This window comes from Nyctereutes procyonoides, unplaced genomic scaffold (assembly GCF_905146905.1).
Source record: "Nyctereutes procyonoides isolate TBG_1078 unplaced genomic scaffold, NYPRO_anot_genome, whole genome shotgun sequence".
NCBI classification, from domain to species: Eukaryota; Metazoa; Chordata; class Mammalia; order Carnivora; family Canidae; genus Nyctereutes; species Nyctereutes procyonoides.
In genome coordinates, this window is record NW_026575040.1 from 3,114,409 (window position 1) to 3,130,841 (window position 16,433).

The window sequence follows — 16,433 nt, forward strand, 5'->3', positions numbered from 1 at the left end:
TCAACACTGCGATTGTGGGGCCTCGGGGGGTTGGGGTATTCTGGTTGCGTGTGGGGCTGGGCACCAGGTACGGGGCCAGGGAGGACCCAGAGCCATATCCCCCTTGGGTGGCAGAGGGACCAGGGACCCTATGATGCCAACCCCGAGCTCTGTGGACATTGACTTTGGAGGTAGGACTTTTTCTGGGTCCTCAAGAATGAGCAGGACTTGGGGAAGAGAGATCTCAGGAAGAAGGGAAGCATTATAATAAAGATGTGGAGGTGGTGGGGAGCACAGCACAGAGCTGTCCCAAAAGGAGTAGGCCCTGTGCATAGCAGGGAAAGGCAGCTGGGAGGAAGGAGGGTCCCTGCCCTTGCTGGGAACTGGTGGAGGTGGAGGATGTATGCCTGAGGGTATAGGGTCCATGGTGGGCCTGGGGGCTACAGAGAGTGGGGAAAGCGTGGCCACTCCACAGACCTGGGTCAGTGGGCTCTTGAGGAATGTCTGCACAATTAGTGGAGAACGATTGCTCTCCTCGCCCACATGGCCTGCATCCCCACTACAGCCGCAAATACCCATGAAGCTAGGGGTGGGGCCAGGGAGCTCACACCCACCTGGGAGGCTGCCCGTGAGGAGGGCAAAGAGGGCAGGCTCTGATCCCACCGCAGTCCATTGAGAAATGCCTTCCTGGCCCTAAGTTGGTGTCCGACAGGGTCACAGGGACGAGAAGACCAACTGGGTCTCTGCCCTTAACAAGGAAACACAATAGAGTGTGATCAGGCTGGGACACTGGACACCCGGGACTGTGTGAGTCAGAGGAGGGGACCTCATCCACATTGGGAGCCAGTGGGTGTGGCATCCAGGAAGGCTTACTGGAGGAGGTGGTACTTGAGCCGACTTAGCCAAGTGAGAAGGAGAGAAAGGGTGTCCAGACCAAAGGAACAACGCAGGGAAAGGTGCGGAGGGGAACACATCACAGACCACTGAGGGAGCAATTAATTAGCGGGTCTGGGAGAGCATGGAGTAGTGGGTGACTGCAGAGAACCAGGCAGGGGCGATGAATGGCAGGCTGGGGGACCTGGGCTTCACCCCGAGGGCTGGGGCGCCACGATGACTTTCAATCAGGGGACTAGGTAGTTCTTTCAGAGCTTGGCTGTTCCCCAGCTGGCCCGACTCGGGTCTTAGGCCCAGGCCCCACTTCCTGAAGACAAGCTGCGTGGGGTGAATGCAGCCAGAGATGTCAGGGGTCCAAGGTGGGTGAGGATGAGGATGTCAAGCCTTAGATAATCAGAGTCAGTCGGACCCTTAAGCATCCCACCAGTCCTTTGTTTTCTGAGGACACTGCAGCCCAGAGATGGACAGCCATTTGGCCAAGGTGGCACAGCACAGGGGACTTGGCTCCCGCCTGCTGCTTCCCACCAGGTGCACAGTCGTCCTTGACCCATGACGTGTGCTGCTGGTGACCTCAGGGGGAGGGGTCTGGGGAGGTGCTGCCTGTGGACCAGGAGGACTGGGAATGGGAGCCAGCCAGCCTCCAAGGCTCACAGTTGCCTCCCAGGCTCCTGGGCATCCCTGCCTCCACTTTGCCGGCCTCAGCGATCCTGAGTGCAGAGCTCGGGAGGCCGCAGAGCCTCCTGCACGGGGGAGGGGCGGGGGGGTCCTGTCCCTCTGTGTAGCACCCTTCGGTCTGGAAAGGGGTGGGGGTGGAGATCCATCTCTGACTCGACACACATCTGGGGATCAGTCTCCAGGTTCTGACTCCATTTCCACGTGCTCCCCACTCTGAGAGACCTGCGGCTTTCTGCTAGGCCCTCACCACCCCCCAAGTCAGTCGCTGATCCACCTGCTGTGTGGGGAAGACTCCCACGTATGACTTTCCTCCAGGAATACCGTTTCTTCTTCCTGGAAAGCTCTACTCATCATCTCCATCATCCCCCTCCAGGACGCTCTCGTCCTCAATCCCTAGGTCTTTCTCTCTCTCCCCTGGCCTGTGTCCCCACCTCCTCCTTTCTCTTTCTTCTCCATCTTGCCTTGTCTGTTCCTCATTTCCTCTCCATTCCCTAACGTCTCTCCCAGGAGCAGGACTGGGAAGAAGGGCCACAATCCGGGTGCTTCCATTCTCCGTGCCCCCCAGACCCGATGTGTCCTTAGGCCACTGCTGGCAGAAAGCACTGCTCGGGGCCAGCAGGACCCTAGGGAAGCTCTGTGATGGTTATCAGGCCCGCACCCCCACTTGTCCCTGGGCCAGTTGAAAGACAGGGAACACCTGCCGCTCCGCTCAGCTTGAGGCCTGGCCCCTGACCCATGGGCTCCCCTCTCTCGTGCTGGCTCCTCACAGTCTGGGTGTACCTCACAGGCCCCTTCGGCATGTTGACGGGCAGGCTGGCCTTCCTGACTCTCCAGTTCCCTATCCTATCCCCAACCGGGGTGATAGGGAGGGGTCCTCGATTCAGACAAAATGCCAGGCAGTCACAAGAGAGCATCAGAAATGCTGTTTATTTCTCGGCCGCCCCGGGCTGGCTAGCCTCTGTGGAGGGGCAGGCTACAGATGCATACTTGGAGAGAGAGGCGGGACAGGTGTCCGGGGTGGAGGGGCACAGAGCGGGAGAAGTTGAAGGCCGTCCTGGATCCTCCAGTCCTGTCTGAGATGAGGGCACAGATTCCCGAGCCCCCAAACCATCAGAGAATGCCAAGAGGCAGCAGGAGCTTAAGCAGGTCACCAAGAGCCCAGAGCCATGCCAGCCACTGCCCCTAGACCCTAGTCCTCTCTCCTACGCCCTGTCTGCTTCGGGCCACCTCCCCGCCAAGTCCCCAGCCCCAGCCCCGGGGCCCCAGCCTTTGCCAGCTTGTCGGTCCCAGCGCCCGGAATTCCATCAGTGAGGCTTCACCCGGTCGGTCGGGCATGGCCCTGCTGGCAGGCCGTCCCGCTCAGGGAGCATGGGCAGTGTGGTTAGCAGCAAACAGCACCGTAGACGGTGAGTACGGAATCAAATTCGGTTCTAGTCACTAGCTTTGAGCAAGTTTAGAAGTTGGGGGTGGTGAGCGTTCCAGGAGAGACGAGAAGGGAGGTAGGAAGACGTGGAGGCCCCCATGCAGGCCTTGGGAGTTGCCATCCTCAGGCCCCTCGGCACAGTGTCCGGGTGGGCGGGGGCGGGAATCAGGGAGGCCCTGGGGTTGCTCCAGCCGGCCCAGGGCAGGGCGGGTGGCGGGAGGCTAGAAGGAAGTGAGGAGGATGAGGAGGAGGCTCTGGCCTAGGAGAAGCAGGCCCGGGGGCTGCTGCCCAGGGACCCCTTCTCCTGCTGCTGCAGCCTCAGGCGCCCTGGCGCGGCTGAGGTAGATGATGACAACGTTGTCCTCCGGGCCTGAGGGCTGCACCTCGTTGTCAACCGTGTAGCAGCCCTTCCCCTTGGCCGCTTTGCCGTGGAACCTGCGCCCCAGCACATCCTCGCCACCCTCGCCCGGTGTGGCCAGGGCCACGTTCACTGAGCTCTCCGCGCTGCCCAGCTCGTTGGTGGCCAGGCAGCTGTAGGTGCCCTCCTCTGGCTTGCCAAAGTCAGGGATGAGCAGGCTGCCGTTGGCAAAGGCCTGGAAGCGCGGCTGGCTGCTGGCTGCAGGGGCGCCGGGCAGGACGCGCCCGTCAGCACCCACGTTGGGGCTGGTGATCTCCACGGTGCCGCCGGGCGTATGGATGTGCCAGTGGAGCTGGGGTGCCGGCTGCCCATCCACGTCGCAGTGCAGGGCCAGCACGAAGCCAGGCCGCAGCTCAGCCCCGTCCTGGCTGGGCTGGTAGGTGAGCTGCACCGAGGGCGCCGAGCAGGGCAGCGGCAGCAGGCGGCTCAGCGGTGTGCCCTTGAGCACGTGGGGCGAGGTGCAAGAGATGTTGTCCTGCTCCGGGATGGACACAGCCGCGGTCAGGGCCCAGGTCTTGAACCACACGATGCCGCAGGTGCAGTCGAAGGGGTTGTCGTTGATCTGCAGGTGGGACAGCGCAGTGAGCGGCGTGAAGATGCCCTCGGCCAGCGTGTGCAGGCGGTTGTGGTTGAGCTGCAGGGAGCGCAGGGCACGCAGGCTGCGGAAGGCGTCCCGGGGGATGAAGGTCAGCTCGTTGCTGTCCATCTTGAGCAACTGGAGGGCACTGAGGTTGTGCAGGTCGCTCCAGGCGAAGTCAGAGAGGAGGTTATGGCTGAGGTCCAGGCTCTTGAGGTGGCCCAGAGGGGCCAGGGCGCCGGCGGCCACCGCGCGGATCTCGTTGTGCGCCAGCCACAGCGACTGCAGCAGGGGCACCTCTCTGAAAGCCCCCTCTGGCAGGCTCTGCAGCCTGTTGGCTGACAGGCTCAGCGTGGTCACATTGGCCGGGAAGCCAGGTGGCACAGCCTCCAGGTCACGGTAGGCGCAATCCGCGATCTGGAAGCCATACTTCTCTCCGCAGTCGCAGGGCTCGGGGCAGGCCCGCGCCAGGCCCAGGAGGAGCGCCCAGCACAGCAGCCTCAGCTCCGGCATCCTACCTCCTGCAGAGAAGGACATGCCGCCAAGGTGACCCGAAGGACCCGTGCAAGGCGCTTGGCCCTCTCGGGACCCCAGCCAGCCAGAGCTCTTCCCCATCGGAAGGCCCTGCCCCCCAGAAATCCAGCTAAGCCCCAACACCACCTAGCCCGCAGGCCATTCTACAGAAGGGGACACCGAGACCCAGAGAAGGGCCAGGACTTGCCCGAGGTCATGCAGCCAGGAGAGGCGAAGATGGACCCCAGCTCCTCCTCCAAGCAGAGAGCTCTCCCTGCCTCGCCCGCTCCCCAGCTCCGAGCTGACTTTATGACTTGAAATCTGCTCTCAGCGGCCCCCTCCCCCAGCACTCCAGGAACCTCCCTCCTGCCCTCCCACATCCTGGCCACGGCCCCTCCCACCAGAGCCCCCCATAGGTATGCTTTGCCCCGGCCCAGACAAGGCCCCTTGTGCAGTGCACGCCGCCCCCATCCACCCCGTCCGCCCCCTCCCGTCCTACAGGCTCTGACCACAGCAGACACCAAACCCTTTCTACGGAGTCAGACCCGTGGCCTGTTCTGTTCAAGCTGCACGGGCAGCTGCCTAAATAAACCCCCGCCAGGACCTCTCCGCTGGCTTGGGCGAGGCCAGTGGCTCAGCCCAAATGCTGTTGGGGTTTCCGGGGATGCGTTTGCTGGCGGGGCAGACGCTCCGTGCACAGATCCAAACAAGGGATCATCCCCAGCACCCCGACCCAACGGGGAAGCACCGGGGCCCAGCAGGCCTCCCGCCTTCCAGCTGGCTTACCTTCAAACTAGTCTTTCCTAGCCAAGTGGACGACTGTCTTCTACGGTGGAACCAAAGAGCACAAAGGACCGAGTTGGCCCCGGGGAGGCCGCAGGGCCACGGGGGCCCGAGGGAGGACAGGAGGCCGCGGCAGGGGCAGCTCGTCCGCCCAAACGTGCCTGCCCTTCCCCAGACAGGGTGCCTGGGGCCTCGCCGAGAGGAGGCTGCAGGAAGGGAGCCCGGACACTCCCTCCTTCTAGCAAAACAACTGCTGCTCTGCAGCAGCGAGGACCCGTGTTTCATAAGTGACACCAGAAACTTGAGAGGGAAAAGATGCCAATTTTTTTTTTCTTTTTTTTCCCTCTCTCTCACTCACTTTTAGCAGCTTCAACTTCCTTAAAGACACAGCACTAGCTGGACAGGACCCAGGAGAGGATGGGGCTAGAAGACTTTTTACGGAGCGAAGCATAAGAATGAATCTCCTGGAAGGCGGGACACAGTGAACCCCACTTTGAATAAGAGAATGAGCGGGGTTGGAGGGGGGTGTCTCGACCAGGCTGGGGCTGGAGAAGTGCTTGTGTAGGCACACGTGTGTGACATTTCTGTGTGGGGGTGAGTTTGTATGTTTGTGCGGAACGGAGGCGTGAGACCATGTGTGTGAATCTGTGTGTTTGGGAAACGTTTGAACGTGTGTTTGCGTAGGCATGAGACTGTGCCTTTGTGCGCCTCTCTGCGTTTGTCCCGGTGTGTGCGAGTCTGTGTGTGGATGGGGGGTGTGTCTGCGTGTAGAGTGTGGGTCTTTGTGTCCACGTGTCTGTGTGGGTGATGGTGTGTCTCAATGAGAAGCTGAGAAGGCCAAAGTGTGTGAAAAACCTGCCAGGCTCCCACACCTCAGTAAGAAGCCAAAATGTTAGTCCCATTTTTGTAAGAAAACACAGCTTCCTTGTCTGTGTCAGGCCTGCCTGCTGGCTCCGAGGAGAGGCTGCTGTAGACACAGGTTGTCCGGGAAGTCCCCGGGCGCCCAGGGGCCAAGCTGGGCTCCCCGCTGTGCCGGGAGGGGCAGGGTCGGGGAAGCAGGCAGAGGGGTGACGAGGCTCCGAACCCTGTGGCCCAAAACTCAGGACAGGGACGGGTCAGCCTCCAGTTTCCCCGGCCAGGAATCTGGGATACCCAGGCTCACAGAGACAGTTCGTTACCCAGGATGGCCCACCTGATAGGCCGGGGTGAGGTTGAGGGTCTCACTTCTTCCAGAATATTCTCTGTGTCCTCCCACGGTGCTTGAAATGCCACCACTGGTGCTGGATGTCTGTGGAGGCGGCTCTGCTCTCTGGGCTCCACTGTCCCAACGCTAGCTGTGTGTGGAAGGGACATATGCCTCCAGGGTGAGGGCATCCGACCTCTTCCTCCAAACAGGAGGGCCCAGAGGAGTGGGAACGGGGAGGAGAAGGCGGCCCAGAACAAGAGAGCCGCAAGAGAAACCAGACGGTGGGAGAGCCCCCGAAAAGCACTTTGTAGACTGGATCCTTTTACCCTCCACACCTTAAGCCTGCTCACGTCCCCTCAGTCCCCTCGTCCCCCAACCTTCCTTTTCCTTCCATCTGTATACCGGACTGAATCCTGCTCAGGACTCCACTTACCGTCCTGGCAGGGCCAAAGACAGTGTCCTCTTTGGTCAAAAGCATCCCCGGGGGAGCCCTCGTCGCAGTTCATCACCACCCTCCCCCATTCCCATCACCAAGTGAGGCTGCAGAAGTCTGGGCAAGGACAGTATACCCCCTGCAAAACCCCGCAGTCTGATCCTGAGAAGGTTCTGGCAGTCTGAGTTCCGTCCCACTGCGGGTGAAGCCTTGTCTGGCATCGTCGTTGTTGTGCTGGGCAAGTGGGGAGAAAGTCCTGAGCTCGGTGGCTCCACTAGAGGCTTGCACACCCAGACTCCATCACACTGCAAAGGAGAACTTGGAAACCTCCATACCAGTCACGGAGGGTTTCCTGGTGGAAGGGGCTTCCCTGTGCTTCTGTGCAGCCCCTACACCACCTGGCTCACGTGAGGGCCGTGCCACCTCCAAGGTGCTCTGAGGAGCTCACGGTCTCCACCTGGCCCAGAGGGTGAAGACCCCTGCTGTGGTGGGCACCTGCCGCCATTTCAGGCTTCCGTCAAACATCTCATCAGAGCAGCGCCTTCTGAGCCCGCCAAAACTAAAGCAGGCTCCCCCATTAATTTTCCTCATGGGCTTCCCTGGTTTTTCTTTTCTTTCTTTTTTCTTTTTTTTCTTTTTTTTTCCTCCCTAGTTTTTCTTGAGAGAGGGAGGCATGTTTTTAGTTTTATTTATTTATCTTTTTAATACTTATCACCATTTCATTTCCCCACTCTCCTTGAGCTGGGTAAATCTCTCAGTATGAGTAAACACATGCGGTCCTCTATCAGCTTTGCCTTGGAGGATCCTCCCTGAGGCCTCTGACCTCTCCTACCCAGTGCACCTGAAGGGTGGCCGGGCCGCAAGCACAGCGGGTGGCCCACCTCCATTGCTCGGGGGTCCAGGGGTCCGTTACTCAGCTTTCGGGGCCTGGACCTCTTGCTTCCTGATCCCACTCTCACTTTGGCAGAACCCACCCTCCAACGCCTTGCAGAAAAGGTGCATGGGAGGGGTGTTGGGAGAGCCGCCTGTCTGGAGACTCTGGTGCCGCCCCTCCCCCCACCCAGGGATAGTTGGGCTGGGGATAGAACTCCAGCTGGAGCTCTGCACCCCAGAACTTTACTGGACGCCCTCCCTTCAAAGCTGGTGCTTTGCTGGTGCTTACAGGGCTGGTGTGGGGGCTGCACAGCTGCTGGGGCATCGATTCTGTGCGGGCCACCTGGGCTTTGTCTTTCTGGCAGCCCGTAGGACCCGCTGTATCTCCGGCTTCTGATAATCCACGGAGCTGTCCTCCAGCTCCGGGAAAGCCTGTGGTTTCCTGACCTCTCCTGTCTCTGCTCTCTCTGGAACCCCAGTTAGCCAGGTGTCATGCTTCCTGGAGGGACCCCTCACTTCCTCGTCTCTCCCCTCCTTCATCACCTCTGTGTATCCTCCTGTCGCTATTTCAGGGAGGTCTCCCCTGTGTCACCATTCCACCCTTCTCATAGAGTGGTACATAAATTTTTGATTTCAGAGATTCCTTTTTATTTGCTGAATGTTCTCTTTAAAACATGCTGTACCTGTTCTTGTTTCAGGGATACTATAGTTTATTTCTGCGAAGATGGTAATAGCTCTCTCTCTTTTTTTCTGTTCAGGCTTCCTTCTGTCTGCACTGCCTGTTTCCTTGTTGGCTGGCTTGTTTGGGACTCTGTCTCTCCTGGGAGAGCTCTCCTCAGTTAATTCACTTGGCAGAAATGTTTTCCCACGTGTTTAATGTGAGAGCCCTCCGCAAGAGAGAAAGCCTGTTGAAGGCAGACGTCTTATCCTCCTGGTTGCTGGTAATCCCGGGGAACAGGGATGTTTAATAACTATTTCTTGACTTGATGAATGGGTGAATGCGGTAGCCATCAAATGCCAGAAATGATACTGTAGAGGTCACTTTCTCTACCTCCTCGTTTTAGGGAGAGGCACTCAGGGTCCAGCCTGGGACAGGGCTGTGCTTAGGGTCACATGGTGCCTTAGGACAGGACATTTTAAGAATATTTCACACATTGTGGGAGAGCCACACTCTTGGGTGGTTGAGTATGTCAGCAGCCTTCCTGAAGGAGGAGAGCCCTTGAACCCCCATTCCCCATCATGAAGGCCTGATGACAGCTGAACACTACTCTGCCCTCAGAACCTCACTGTGGAATGGCCAGGGGGTGCTAAAGGCAGAAAAAGTAACAGGGAGCCGCCTACCCAGGCAGAACTGGGTCCACACACATTGGGCACTGACAGCTCTTGCCCACTGTCCAGGGTGTAGCCATGCCCCACCTCCACCAGGAAGGACAATAGCACAAGGGCAAGGGCCACCATGGCCAAGTGGGCCTTAGCCAAACCCATCTGAGCCTCCAAGGTGCTTCACAGTGGGTCACACAAGAGCACCCCCGTAGACCTGAGGAGTAGTGGTGCAGCTCCCAGTTGTTCATACACCTTCAAGGATGGGGGCTTATTATGTCCTAGGGAGCCCCTTGCATCTCCCCGGGGCTGTCAGAGGCTTAAAGTTCTTCCCGAAAAGCCCATCCCATAGGAGATAACATGATTGATTAGGCAGGAGACAAGCCTGAGGTTGGCTCCCCTACCTCCTCCTGGGCTACCATCTCCCCTGTCCCGGCCTCCTCTGAGCTGGCCTCAGGGACCCAGGCCTGGAGAGCCCTTCTCAGACCCTGCCATCCCTCCACCCCCTGGGTCCTCAGCAGCCCCGCAGCTGTGGAAGGCAGAACTGGGGGGCACAGGTTTGGGAGTCCTTCCTTCCTACTCCAGCCCTGGCTCTTGCAGACCTCACTAGTTATCAGAGAGTGACCAGCTGTCCCAGTTTGCCTAGGATTGAGGTGTGTTCTGCTATGACAGACTCTTGGCACTAAAATCCTGACAGTCCCTGGCATGACTGGTCACCGAGTGGGGGTGGTTCTCACTTGTTCCCACAGGGATTTTCTCTCCTGTGCCCCATTGTGCACCCCGTGCCCTCAGCAGAGGCCAGCCCCTCCTCCTCCCATTTGTCTTCCCCCTCCCAGGGCGCTGCTGCCTCTGCTGTGAGCCAGCATCTCCTCACCCCCAGGAACCCTCGCTCCCGCTTACTAGGGGCTGCTGGCCGGGCCACTCCAGCTTTTCCTGGAAAGTTAAAACAGATCCCAAAGAGACAGAGAAAACAGAGGGAGAAGGACAGAGCCCCGCAGACAGAGGCCTGGAGACACTGAGACGCAGAGGCAGGGGCGAGAAAGCAGAGGTGTGGGCACAGCTAGGGCTGGACCTGAGGCAGGGAGAGGGTGTGAGATGCAGACAGGGGTGGGGAGAGAGGGTGCGGCAGGCCTGGAGCCGGCTCCGGGCTGGAGGGGCCAGTGGGTGCCCGCTGCGCTGGGGGCCGGGGTCAGCACTCTGCCCGGCAGGGCCATGTCCACCCCAGCGGCCCCCCGCCACCCTGCTTAGGTGGGCAGAAGCTCAGCAGCTCCAGGCAGAAGGGGTTGCAGCTCCCCGGGGCTCTCCTGGGAGGGAGAAGCCTTCGCCCTTGACTAGCCGAGGCCGTGGGGGGAAGTCTGCGTGGGCTGTGGGTGCATGGGCATGCGTGTGCTTGCGGAGGGCATTGAGGTCCATCCACACCACCAGCTCACGGGATTCGAGAAAGTCCCTTCCTTTTCTGGGCCTTGGTTTCTCTGTCCTGTGTGGGAGTTGGACGAGAAGATCTAATGTCCTAGAGCCCTGATATGTTTATTTTTTAGGATTTTATTTATTTATTCATGAGAGACACAGAGAGAGGCAGAGACACAGGCAGAGGGAGAAGCAGGCTCCATGCGGGGAGCCCAACGGGGGACTCGATCCCGGGACCCCAGGATCACGCCCTGGGTCAAAGGCAGATGCTCAACCCTTGAACCGCCCAGGCGACCCGAGCCCTGATATTCTAATGAACAATGAGTCTGAGCACGTGTGTGTGTGTGTGTTCACATGCAATCAATCCTACTCATGCACATGAGAGCCTTGTCGGGTTTGCGTATGTGATGGTGAGTGTGGGTCCAGGGCCGGAGAGTGCATAAGCTCACGAGTGCACCTGACGGGACCTTCTCCCCTGCATCCTCTGCCGCCCAGAGGCCCAGCCCAGGCAGAGGCAGCCTGGCCCCAAGCTGACCCCCAGCAGATGCCTCACTCCCACCATTCCCTTTCCCGCTCTCCCCCTTCCTCTCCGCACACCCCTCCCTGTCACACAGATGTGAGGCTCACAGTTCCCCCCACCTTGGAAACCTGGATGTGCCTCAGTGGTCTGCCCCTGGCTCCGTCTCCAGCCTCATCGCTGCCCAGCTCCCAGTGTCTGGCCCACCCTTCAGCTGCTCCCACCTTGGGGTCATCCCTGTTGCTCTTCTCTCGAACTAGACTCCATCCCTGTGTATTTGAAGAGTTCCCTCTCTCTTGTCTTTGGAGCCTTTGTTCAAATGCCAGCTTCCTGGAAGGGCCTTCCTGGACCAGCTTATTAAAAAAAAAAAAAAAAAAAAGGCCTGGTCAGTCTCGGTCTCCCTCTCCCAAAGGAAGATCTACCGCGGACATATCTAGGAGTGTTTGTCGTCCATCCTCCCAATCTGAGAGTGAGCTCCATGTGGGTGGGCTCTTGGTTCTGAGTAAGTGCTCAATAAATTGCTGTTGAAAGGACGGATGAAGAATGGCCTTGGTGCATCCAGCAGGAAGCCTCTGCCCCCAGCTCCTCCGCCTCCTGGCCTCCTGCCGGGGGAACCACCACCTCCTCCCTTCTGTGTGGCCCTGACCTCCCTCTCCCTGGCCCCTCTCCAGCCTGTATTTCTGGTCCTCCTCCCGGCACCATCCTTGCTGCCCTCTTCTGACCTTCCCCTAGTCTGTGGAGCCGTTTTTAGCAGCAGCACTAACTGGGGCATATTTCATGAGAATTATTTTTGTTCTTCCCCAGGCCGATCCCACAATTTCCAGGAATCCAGACCTTGGCCATAGCCCAGGGCACAGAGCAGATTCCAGTTTTCCACCTCCGCCCCTCCCAAAGGCTGGGGGTAGGATGGGGAGCGGCATGAATGAGAGTGTTTGAATTGAGGTTCTATGACACTGGGACAGAGTTACAGGGTCGGGATTCCAGGCCCTGCGTTAGCTGTGGGGCGCTGGGCCTGAGCCAAGGACCATCTGGTAGCCTGAAAGACCAGGACTGCATGTGGGTGCAGATGTGGGGGGTGAGGGTGGGGGTGGTGTAACCCCGCAGGTGAAGTGGGGCCTGGGGTGTGGAATGGGAGGGTGGCAGTTCCCCTGTGGCCTGTAGCGAAAGTGGAAGTGAAGCAGTGGGCAGAGGGCAAGAGAGCGATGCAGTGAGAGCCCAGAGGAGAAATGGGGAGACAGGGCGGGGGGCGGGGGGGAAGGAGGCAGAGACTGAGCCATGAAGAGAACAGGAGTGGCAGAGGCTGGGGACAGCGGGGAGCAAGGCTGAGCCTTTCACTGACAGCACAGGCATCTGGCACAGCGGTCACTGCTTCTCATCAACAGGCAGGCCGCAGCGAGGCTTCCCTGCCACACTGCTCCCCGCCACCAACCAGGAAGAGGCTGCAGACAGGGACCCTGGCATTCCCAGCCCCGAGGGCCTTGACTAGGGGTTCAGGTGTGAGCCCCACCTAGAGACAGAGGCATGGGAGGAGCTCCAGCCGGGGCTGCTGACCGCAGGCAGGGTACGCAACCGGCCATGCTAACCTCAGCCCTCGGCCACTCTTGGGGGAGACAACAAGAAGAGACAGGCGGCCAGTCTGCCTGGGGAGGGGACATGGCTGCAGAGGCCTCTGGGAGAGCAGTCCAGGCTGGATAGAATGTTGCACAGCCAGTGAGGGTTATAGAAGCTCCTAGAAGAGAGGTGAGAGTCGGGGTCAGGAAGACTCCGGGGAAGGGTTGGGAACTTGAATAACTTTCAAAACAAAGTAAAGAATGCAAATGTTAACACAGGAAATCAGATTCCCCTCTCTCCTTTCCCCCAATCCATTCCCCAGAGTCAGCAGTTTGGGATGGTTTCTGTTTTTAGTTCTGCTGTGGCCGCACATCAGGCCTTGCCCCTAACGTTTGCAGGGCCTGGGGTAAAGGACATTGAGAGGCACACTTACCATATGTCTAAATATTTAAAAGTTATAAACCCTACAAACTGCAATGTGTTTTTTCTTCTGCCTTGACAAATGTCCCTCAAAGCCATTTGAAAGCCAAGTTCAAATTGAGAACTCTTGGACTTCTCCGAGGCCCTCACCCGAGCTAGACGGGCAGCCCTTAGCCTCCAGCTCCCAACCTACAGCTGTCCTATTTCTCTTCCCACCTCCAGCTCCATCATGCAGCATGCAGGGCGCTGTGCATACAGGCAGGTAGGCAGGCAGGTAGGTAGGTAGGTAGACACCTCAGTCTTCACAGTCAAGGTCTGTCCACGTCCCCAACCTCCCTCAAACGGACTTGGGCCTAGGGAAGCACATGCCTTGGTATAGTCCTCTCTGGGGAGGAGTGGTCAGGGTGATAGGCTTACAGAGGCCCTGGAAACATGCTCAGGCCATTTCATTTAGGCAGAGAATTCCAGGGTCTCAGATCCTCAAAGGCTGGTCCAGAAGCAGGATGTAAGCTCTAGGTAGAAAGATGCCTTGGAAAATTGCCAGATTGCCAGATAAGAATCAGAACACCCAGTTGAATTTGAATTTCAGGTAAAGAACAATAATTTTTTATATAAGCGTGTCCCAAATATTACATGGGACATATTCATTCCAAGAACAAGTAAATAAACAGAAAGCCCTATTCCTTGTTTGTCTAAAATTCTACTAAATCTGGCAACTCTGGGCCAAAGGAGAGTCAGAGCAGAGCCTTCTAAAGCATGGGGTTCCGGGAGTGAAGTGATATTTACCCACATAAGTCTAAAATACATGCACAGACGACCATGTCTTAGTGTGGAAACTTTAGATAATATCTCCCTATTATGACTAACGACTCCCTATTATGGGTTGGATTGCATTCCTTTCAAAAAAGTATGTTGAGGGTGGTCCAGTCAGTTTAGTGTCCAACTCTTGGTTTTGGCTCAGGATGTGATCTCAGGGTCATGGGATCAAGCCCCACATTGGGCTCTGCGCTCAGTAAGGAATCTGCTTGAGATTGTCTCCCCTTCTCTCTTCCTGTCTCTCTCCACCTCCCATTTGTGCTCTCTCTCTCTCTGTCAAATCAATAAATCAATCTTTAAAAAACAAAAGGTAGGTTGAGGTCCTAACCACTCCCCGCCCCAGTACCTCAGAATGTGATCTTATTTGGAAGCAGGGCCTTTAAAGAGGAATCCGTTTCTGTTAAGTCACCGGGTTTTGGTACTTTATTATGGCAAACTTAGGAAACTAACACATGCATCTACAAAATAAGCTTTAAGCTCACTTACGTGCTCCTGTTCTTCCCTTCCTTCCTCCTTCCGTTTTTTGCTAGTTAAAATATTCTTGGTTCCCCTATTGGTGACATTTGTGCTTTAAACAATGCCCCTTACTTCCTCCTCTGTAGAGTGGAGATGCTATTTAATGACTATTTATGAACATGAGAAATCTTCCACTCCCATCTTTCTTCTTCCCCCAACTCTTCTACCTCTTAGCCTGTCTGTAATAGCCTTACCTTTATATTTCAGAGGTGATAGTGTTTAAGCACTTTTGAAGTTGTTTCAACAGTTGCATTTTGGCCATATATTGATTTTAAAAGTTAAAAAAAAAAGTGACAAACCAATATTACATTCTCATGCCTGTGTGAGTACTGAGCCCAGGAAGGAGTATGTACCTAAGGATTACATTTCCTGTCCTTTGATCCCATGTCATGATGCCCAAGCTACACAAAGGGTGACTAAGAACACATCAAAGTCAAATGTATTCAACTTTTTCATGCTCCACCAGTTGCTCAAAGGCAAAGCGCATTTTGCTTGTATGCCATGTCTTTTTGTGCAGCTTTTGACTTTCCTGGAGTTTCTAATTGCTGTCTTTATTATTATCGTCAAAAGAATAATATGCCTTCACCAAATACTAAAAATGACCCAGCTTTGCACACATCTCCTTATACTGACATTGCCTCATATTTATAGCCCCCACTTTCCTTAATTACTTGCTATTGACGTATGACCATCTTCTGTTTATGTTTGCTTTTCAAGCAGCTGAAAGGCTTTCAAAACCCCAGAGCTTTCTCAGTTGCAGGACTCAGAATGAAGCTGGGCTTGCGAGGACATCTAATCAAAGAGCCTATTTGAAGCTTCAGGCTCTTCCCCAGTGCATGATCATAAATGTTCCTTCTAGAATACTATCAATGCTGGGGATCTTCTATTCCAAAGGGGCCCATTGCTTTGGAGAAGCTTTAAGGTCCCCTTCTTGGAATATCTCCAACCATCATTTGTCTTTTCTGGTCCCTGCTCCGGACATTCCTGGCTCAGTGGCTGCCCTCAGGGAGCTCCTAATCAGGAAATCAGGACCACATTCTGTTTTGTTGATTTTTTTTTTTAAGATTTTATTTACTTATTCATGAAAGACACACAGAGAGAGGCAGAGACACAGGCAGAGGGAGAAGCAGGCTCCCTGTGGAGAGCCTCATGCAGAATCTATCCTAGCACCCTGGGATCATGACCTGAGCCAAAGGCAGATGCTCAATCACTGAGCCACCCAGGTGCCCCAGGGCCACATTCTATTGGCTTATCCTGACCGTCCTCCTTTGTGAGGCTCACACATGAGATGACCCGTATTGCCTACACTGGAGAATGAGAGTTCTTCTTCACTGGCTGGTCTCCCTATTCTTCCCATTGTACACTTGATCTTTTAGCTCATCTCTTTCCCAAGGAGGAAGGCTAGCCAGTGGGTAGGAAGGGGGTAGAAGGGACTAGTGGGGAGCATCTTGACTGACCAAATTCTGGGGTATGGGAGCTATTACCGTGGATGAGGAGACCCTAAATGCCAGGGTGAGGGCACTTCTCTGAGAGGCAGCAGCAGCCATACTTAAAACTCTATCTCTTCCAGACAGTTCCTCTGATGTTTTTAGGGAAGTATCCCCCCAGTGTTTTGGCTGGATGGGGATTAGAAAAAAAAGGCTTAATTATCCCTGTTTTTAGCCCTTTTTACTTTCTTATTCGAGGCAGAAATTACCAAAAATATTATCTACCATTCTTTAAATACCTACTACGTGCCAGAGACCCTTTATACATTCCATCTCCTTACAGCCACCCAAAACGTAGGTTATTTTTATTGCCCATCCTGGAGAAGAGGACATTGAGGCTCAGGGTAAAGAATCTGTCAATGTCCCCTTGGTTAGGAAATAAGGGGACCTGCAATGTCTGTCTGATTCTCAAGCCTTAGTTCTTTCATTCCATTGAGGGGCTTCACAGGCTAGACAGGAAGTAGCGTTAGCAGAAAAAGGATAGAAGACATGAAGGTGCAAGCTGACCAAAATCCCCAGTCCTGCAGAAGGCCGGTGGGAGCTGTGATGTAGGATGGGAGCAGGGCCAGACTGCCCACTGGCTTTTCTCCGGTGGGCACTGAAGGGCCAGTGGGGATGTGTGCATGCAAAGCTACCAGGAAGGGC

General features: G+C 56.3%; 1 protein-coding gene across 1 annotated transcript; it reads right to left on the reverse strand.

The window, feature by feature from the left end:
• Positions 1–2,451: 2,451 nt before the first annotated feature.
• ISLR (immunoglobulin superfamily containing leucine rich repeat) lies at positions 2,452–5,534 on the reverse strand. The gene is made up of 2 exons (XM_055319971.1): positions 5,266–5,534; positions 2,452–4,487 (listed from the first exon to the last, which is right to left on the reverse strand). The coding sequence occupies exon 2, from the start codon at positions 4,477–4,479 to the stop codon at positions 3,193–3,195; it is 1,287 nt and encodes a 428-aa protein (XP_055175946.1). The 5' UTR covers positions 4,480–4,487; positions 5,266–5,534; the 3' UTR covers positions 2,452–3,192.
• Between the last annotated feature and the right edge of the window lie 10,899 nt (positions 5,535–16,433).

Excerpts from the sequence above, each read along its gene's own strand:
- ISLR (XM_055319971.1), bottom strand. The coding sequence starts at position 4,479 with ATGCCGGAGCTGAGGCTGCTGTGCTGGGCGCTCCTCCTGGGCCTGGCG.